The following is an 8,076-nucleotide window of genomic DNA, read 5'->3' as shown; positions in this document are numbered from 1 at the left end:
TCACTCTTATATGGTTATAACTTGTCATTGGATAGATGACGATTTTCTATTACAAAAAAGAATTATATCATTTAGGGCGTTTGATGAACGACATACGGCTGATAATATTTATAGAATAATTCAAGAAATATTAGAAGAATATAAATTACTTTACAAAATTTTTTCAATTTCATTTGATAATGCACGTTCAAATACTGCCTCAATAAATGATTTAATTGATATTTGTAAACCTAATTTAGGTGGTAGATTTTTTCATATTAGATGTGCATGTCATGTATTAAATTTATGTGTACAAGATGGTTTACATTATCTTAATAATTTTATTAGTCCAATAAAAATTACAATTTCATATTTATAGATACATCCCCAAACTATGAAAGAATGAGATAAATTTTGTAAACAATATAATAAAAGACCAAAAAGATTTCCTAAAGACGTGTCGACTCGTTGGAATTCAACATATGAATTACTCAACGAGTCATTTGATTATAGGGATTTATTATGCTCATTTATTTCACAAAATGTGTCACAAATTATATTATATCCCCAACATTGGGATATTTGTAAAAAAATTTTAAATGTGTTAAGAAATTTTAATAATGCAACATATACTTTAAGTGGGGTTTATTATCCCACTTCTCATTTGTTTTTAAATGAAGCTGTTAATATTATTGGAGCTTTACAAGAAGCCGAACAAGATATTATTTTACAAGAAGTTGTTTATTTAATGAAAACAAAATGGTTAAATTACTATAAAATAATTCCATATTGCATATTTTTTTTATCCTAGATTTAAATTAGATGGTGTCATAGATTATTTGACATTATATTATGAATGTTTGCAATTAGATAAAGTTAATATTTCATTAACTATAACTAATATTATGAATTTAATTAAAGAAATTTATGCTGCATATGCATTAATTTATGGTGGTTCTTCTTTCTCTCTACCACCTATTGCCCCATCATCAACCCAAAATATGAGTTATGGTGATCGTATTATGATGCAAAGGGGCAAAAGACCAAGAGGAACATTAGGCTCCACCTCGGAGTTTGATATTTATTTAACTACTATTTTTGAGTTTGGTGACAGCAACATAGGTAAAGACTTTCTAGTTTTAGAATGGTGGAGTCAACACGCATCAACTTTTCTAATATTAGCAGCTATTGCTAAACAAGTTCTAGCAACACCAGTATCAATTGTCGCAGTAGAACAAGCTTTTAGTCAAGGGGGTAATATATTGGATGAGAGACGATCAAGTTTGGCTCCCGAATCTATTGAAGCTCAAGTATGCGTGGACGATTGGACAAGAGCCGAATTACGCTAACAAGAAATGAAAGTGGACTTCAATGAAGAATCGCTTAATTTAACTACGGATAGTTCGATGACGACGGGAAATAATACTCAAGAAAGTGGAGGTGAATGATAAGGTAAGAGGGTAATACCAGCTATTAGATATGTAAAGGTAAGAGAACTACGTAGACTTTGATTATTCTAAACCCTAAGAAGATACGTAGGAAGCTTAATTGAAAAATTAAGTCCAAGTCTTTCTTTTAATTTTCAATTATTATAATTAATAATTTAAAAATTAAATCAAGATCATGTATTAGAATTGACGGTTCAATATCAGTTTAGAACCGAAACCATCGGTTCCGAACCGGGGCCATGAATCGGAACCGACGATTCCGAACTGTTGACGAACCATCCTGTTACGATTTCGGTTCAAGATCTTTATATTTTTAAATCATGAACTGACGGTTCTGAACCGAAACTGACAGTTCATGAACCGTGGCCAGGTCTAGATCTTATCGTTAAAATTAATTGTTAACATTGCAACATGAATGAAAAATCCGCTTTTTCAAACTTTAAGGGTGGCATCATCAAAAGTTGCGTGGGACATAGTCATTTGGCCTTCTGAAAAGTCAAACAAACCTTACAAGACTTGTCTCTATTAATAACATGCGATAAATACGGAACAATTTAAATTTCCTTTTAATTATTTATTCATTACTTGACTTTAGAAGATAACAAGAAGTAACAATGTCAATATAAATCTCAGTGACGGTCCATAAACTTCACCATTATTAATTATCTTCATTCTCACCATCTTTGTTGTATGAATGAACCAGAATATGGACATGTCAAATGCCAGTAAACCATCAGATTATGAAAGAGCTAAAGAGCTTAAGAGTTTTGATGACACAAAAGCTGGAGTTAAAGGATTGGTAGACTCCGGGATTGTGAAAATTCCCAGGATATTCATTCGACCAGCGGATGAACTAGCCGAGGAGGAGTTGACCAGTCATCAACACAACTTTCAAGTACCAGTCGTAGATCTTGATGGCATCAAAGACGATAGGCTCCAGGATATTGTTGACGAGATCCGGGTTGCGTCCGAGACATGGGGATTTTTCCAAGTTGTGAATCATGGGATCCCCTTAACTGTGTTAGAAGAAATGCTTCATGGGGCACGAAGATTCCACGAACAAGACCTTGGGGTGAAGAAAGAGCTATATTCTCGTGATCCAAAGAGAGACGTCAGATTCTATAGCAATTTAGATCTTCTTCAATCTCCAACAGCTAATTGGAGGGATACTTTGGCTATTTCTACTTTAGCTTCCAAACAATTCAATCTAAGTGAAATACCAGAAGTTTGCAGGTATAGCTTCTATTTCCAAATGAATTTTAATACAACAAATTGTTAACTACACTGTAATATTGTAAGGAAAGAATATAAAAATCATGTCCTTTCGCACCGATGTGGGAAAACCAATAACCTTTCCTCATACATCAAGTCATCAGTTCAATAATTCTCATAAACAGTCATCCTAAGAAGTGATGAGCTTTCGGTGGACATTCACGTCAACTGATCATTAGCATGCTCAAGGGGCAAGACTTTCCCTCACATTTAAACACTAATATTTACTCTCTTTCCCAACCAATGTGAGATAATCTAACAATCTCTCCCTCCACATCGAACCATTAGTTCGACACTTCTTACAAATAGTTATTAGAAAGAGCAACGGGTTATTTATTGAAGCTTCATATCAATTGGTGACTCCTATAAACTTTTGTATGATTGTTGTAATCAGCTCTGATACATTTGTTAACCACTATTGGGTCTCTCTCACCCCAAAAGCTAGCTCAGGGTGAAGTTTTTGCCGGTGTTTATACACTAACACCTATCCCTTTTCCTAAGAGACGTGCCAACCCGCCAAGTCACAAGCTGTTAAGTTAATTTATTAATTGTTGTGCTTTTAGCCAGTAGATATAACAGATGTAAAATAAAAAATGGTATTGTTTTTCATTGAGCAAGTATGGTTGTTTTTCCTTTCAACAAGTATGAAATTGTTTTGCAGAGACAGTTCAATGGCGTATATAAAAAGTGTTTCAAAGCTGGAAAACACCCTGTTTGAACTTTTATCGATGGCTTTAGCACTGAAACCTGAACATTTAAAAGAGATGGGATGCACTGAAGGATTTAGTATAGCTTGCCACTACTATGCATCGTGCCCCCAGCCAGATCTCACCTTGGGAGCCACCAAACACTCTGATCCTTCTTTCCTTACTATAGTTTTGCAAGACCAAATCGGTGGTCTTCAAGTCTTCCATGAAAATCAGTGGGTTGATGTTGAACCCGTTGCTGGAGGCTTGGTGGTAAATATAGGGGACTTTCTCCAGGTTATATCGAACAACAAGTTTAAAAGTGTTGACCACAGAGTCGTCGCCAATGGATCTGTTCCAAGTATTTCTGCGGCATGCTTTTTCACTGGACATGCTACTGGAACCCCAAAGCTCTATGGACCAATTAAAGAGTTGACATCAGAAGAAAATCCACCTGTTTACAGGGACTTCCTTATTTCTGAACATTTGAGCTTATATTTTGCTAGAGCTGTTGGTGATAAGTCTGTGCTTTATCAGTTCAAGCTATGAAATCGAAGAATACTTGAATAAAGTATGCAAATGTTGTACGAACTATTAGTAATAAGACCTTATCTGAATAAAGATTAATGTATTGAGCAGTGTTATTCTCTTGTGTTTCCAAATAGAGTTAAATATTTCAACAATTAGTGGCTTCTGCAGTTGAGAAAATTACTTTAATTTCTTTCTGCAGCAGCCCTATTGTTAACAACAGGAGTACTGGGTAGTCTTTATCTTGGTACATTCCTCTTGATGCTTCCAAATGCAAATTAAGATTTGGTATCCTCCCTGCTACTATCTTCTATCAGAAAACATATTTAATTCTTTTTATCTTTTCAATAAGATACAGAAAACAGAGTTTTGGCTGAGGCAATAGAAATGACAATTTCGGCCAATCCTAAAAAGGAGAGGATTCTCTGAAAGAGACGGACAAAGAGACATGGATAGGGATGGCCACTAAGGAGATGAAATGCTAACATATTTTATATTAATTTCAAGGTAAGGACAGGAATACATCATCCTTTTATATTAATATATTATTTAAAATATTAACATATTTTTATAGTTTTAGATTATTTATATTTTTTAAATTTATTTAGGTTTTTGTTATGTATATTAAAGTATTTAATATATAATATTTATGATATTTGAGATATTAGATTGATTTTAATTTTAGTTAATTTTATTATTTAATATATTTAATTATTTTAAAAGAGTATAAAAAAAGCATTTTTTTTTTAAGTACAGAGAGAAGATTTTATTCTATGAGCACGGAAAGAGAATTCTCTTTTAACGTAAAGAAAACAAAAAATTTTTGTCATCGTTATAAGATGGGATTGAAATGCCCCTGCCTGTTGCCATCCCTACGAGGCAATACATCTACAGCTACTGGTTAGTTAATTATCTTCGCGTGGAAGCAACGGAGGTCCCCGCCCATGGCCTACACAGAAGGACTTACGCGCAATAAATTGCGCCTCTTCTGGTAGCTTTCCACGAGAAAACGTGCCGAAACCATCACCATTACTCTCACAAGGGATTAAGCTGTGTTTGTATTTACAAAAGTACTTCTCACCGTTAACACCCATTTCTTAAAATTCATATTATTGAAATTTAAAAATCAGATTTTTAAAAAAATATATTTTTATGATTCTAATTAAAAGTTCATAAAACTTCATCGAATAAAAAATACAATGTTAAATAAATATATGGAACAAAATTCTACATATAAAAATGGCTTATTGGCAACTGTATAAAAAAATGTGAACATAAAAGAAAATAATTTGACAAATACTCATAAACAAAATTGAATAAAACACGATGACATAATTATCCGAAGATATTATATGAGAAGTGCGGTTGGGTTGTTAGAGTAATGTGTGTGGGAAACATATAGCAATAAAAAAAATTTTTAACCGATTCAGTTGTTTAAACCAAATATATGTTCATTATATTGTTATTACTTTTTTTTACATGGAAAAATTAAAAGGAGTGTTCTTACTTTCAATGATTAAATGAATATCAAATGTTATTAGATGAATGCTCGAGAGGATTCAAAAATGTTACTTGAGCTTTGATTTGATTGGATTGGATTGGACTGATAGGTAAATTGTATATCCTCTCTAGCTAGAATGGTTGTGAAAACGATGAGCTCCTCCGCCCCCTCCCCCCCTCTCTCATTCTGTAGCGGAAATCGGCTCAACTAGTGTCATTAAGCAACTCTCCATTGGTAGAGTATAGAGCGAAGGGCATTGTTGGTAGGAATGACACATGTCTTACCAAAATTGTTTAGAAAAAATGTTATTATTATGCGTTTAATGTGATATAAATCATCGTATCATTATGATGATTATTTTTTTCCCGATAGATGTATGAGCTTAACTGAAGAATTTTTACAACACATAACCAAGTCTTCATTCTATTTGAGATAGATTTGTTTTGCTCGATACTCATTGATTCGTATCCGTTAATTTGTGTTTTGAGGAAAGTGGTTAGATGTTGAAAATGACACCATTCTCAAAGAGTAAACTTACCCGGACAATATGATGGAGGAGCAAATTCTTAAGTTCAACTTTGTTGATCCCAAAGGACAGGTGAAGTGAACAAACCCTTCATATGAAATCTCAGCCCAGATGTGAGAAGAAGTAGAAAATGACATGGTTGGTCGGTCCAATTTAACCATGCTAGCTTATTTAAATCAGAATATTAATAATTATAAATTATATATACTTTTATTTATTCATCTATTTCATAGTTAGTCATGGAATGAGTACACATAACTTATGTTAATTTTACTAAATATGATTGATTGGGTTTTTAAACTACAATTTAGAAAATTCAATACATTTTTTTTTTATTTTTCATAATTGAAAAAAGAAATGTCCTTCCTGGGTCAATAAGTCATTGAAATAGACATCCTCCACCTTTAACATTAAAAAATTAATGAACTACTAAACAAATAATACAAGGAAATAAATATGATAAGTTTGCATCGTTGAAAATTTTACCCACTCTAAATGAAGACAAACCCGCTTCAAGATTCCAATATAATAATATTAAAGACCGAAAGACTATTTCCCACCCGAACATTGATGGAATCATTTTTCTCATCCTTCAAGTTTAAAATATCTATTTGTTCATCCGAATCCACTTTTGTTGATGAAAACGGTGAATAGGAGAGGTTCCAACAGTCGATTGCAGTTCACCTTAGTTAGACATGATTTATGTATTGTTTTAGGTCGGATTCTATGTCACTCAAGCCATGAGTTGTGTCGTGCTAAGAATTGTCAAATAGTAGGCTCCCATGACATGGCCATGTCCTGGGCACGCTCAATTCCTAGAAGTCGTGCCTCAGTGGGCTTTTAGTAGAGTGCTTTGAATTCGTTAACAGGTTAATTTGTCATATTATATATTAGTTTATTTTATTTTTTTATAGATTGTGTCAGCTCAACATGTGGATTGCACTCTAAGAGCCTCAATATAGTTTGCACAATCCACAAATCTAGTATAATCCAATAGGTCGGGTCGTATTGCAAGTTGATTTAACCCCTGGACATGTCTAACTTTAGTTTTGGGGCAAGTCCAGCTAGGCCTGACAATTCGTATAATCAGATCATATTTATATCGTATCAATCTGAGTTCGTGTTAGAGACCTTCAACTCTAACCCTATTCGAATTAAATACGTATCGAAAATTTTTATCTCTATCTCAACTCTTTAATATTCAAATTAACTCAATCTGACCTAAATTGAGTAGAAATTATTTATTATTTTTACTTTCCAAAATATTTTTACTATTTTAATTTGTTTACCAAATTATCCTAACCTACTATTAATAAAACACATAATATAATATTTTATTTTTTTACAAATGCACTAAAAATTATATACTAAGACATTTAAAATGCATCAATAATCTAACTAACTACTTAATGATAAAATAAAATTTTTAAATAAAAAAATGAGTAATTATAATTATATAAAGATACAACTATATAGAATCTATAAAGATTTTAATTGCTATTAATATTATCTTTTAATATTTATATAATTTATTAATAAAACTATACGTGCACACTTTTAGTATATAATTTAGGTACACAAATGATGTGTTATCATATGATTGGATGATTTTAAATTATAAACAAAGTAACACCCAATCACATGATGAAACATCATTTATGTACTCAAATTATGTCCCTAAAGTGTGTACAGATAACATTGTTTATAATTTATCATTAATGAATTCTATTAAAGTGACACTTCTCTAAAATATTTGAGTTAATTCGTATCATATCAGGTTACTTTCGTATAAACCTTAATATTATTTAATTTAATTTCAACTTATATCATATTGATCTAAAATAAATTTTGTGTAAGAAAGATTTAACCTTGACCTGATATTTTTCATATCGGGTTAACATATAATGTTGAAAATTATCTAAGTCCAACCAGCTAGTTCATTCTAGATTTTAAATCATTGTCTGGATGAACAAATTCCAGTTACTTTTAGGGGGAAGAAATGCCCGTAAAAGAAAGAAGAAAAAAGGAATCTAGTTACTAGTAGGGGAACAAAAGAAATGCCAATGAGAAAAAGAAGACTAAGAAAAGGACAAATGACTTTTCTGTCTTTCCACATTACAATTTTTATTAACAAAA

The 8,076-nt window shown here is 32.0% G+C and overlaps 1 protein-coding gene across 1 annotated transcript; it reads left to right on the top strand.

The window, feature by feature from the left end:
* Positions 1 to 2,061: 2,061 nt before the first annotated feature.
* Positions 2,062 to 4,023, top strand: LOC123212280 (1-aminocyclopropane-1-carboxylate oxidase homolog 1-like). The gene is made up of 2 exons (XM_044631373.1): positions 2,062 to 2,660; positions 3,361 to 4,023. The coding sequence occupies exons 1-2, from the start codon at positions 2,122 to 2,124 to the stop codon at positions 3,932 to 3,934; spliced, it is 1,113 nt and encodes a 370-aa protein (XP_044487308.1). The 5' UTR covers positions 2,062 to 2,121; the 3' UTR covers positions 3,935 to 4,023.
* The last annotated feature ends 4,053 nt before the right edge of the window (positions 4,024 to 8,076 follow it).

The sequence above is a fragment of the Mangifera indica genome, chromosome 3 (genome assembly GCF_011075055.1).
Source record: "Mangifera indica cultivar Alphonso chromosome 3, CATAS_Mindica_2.1, whole genome shotgun sequence".
Lineage (NCBI taxonomy): Eukaryota > Viridiplantae > Streptophyta > Magnoliopsida > Sapindales > Anacardiaceae > Mangifera > Mangifera indica.
The sequence above is the reverse complement of the archived record's forward strand: the minus strand, read 5'-3'. Positions and strand labels throughout refer to the sequence as shown.

Excerpts from the sequence above, each read along its gene's own strand:
- LOC123212280 (XM_044631373.1), top strand. The coding sequence starts at position 2,122 with ATGAACCAGAATATGGACATGTCAAATGCCAGTAAACCATCAGATTAT. Across the intron at positions 2,661-3,360 it reads GAAATACCAGAAGTTTGCAG|AGACAGTTCAATGGCGTATA; the intron begins GTATAGCTTCTA and ends ATTGTTTTGCAG.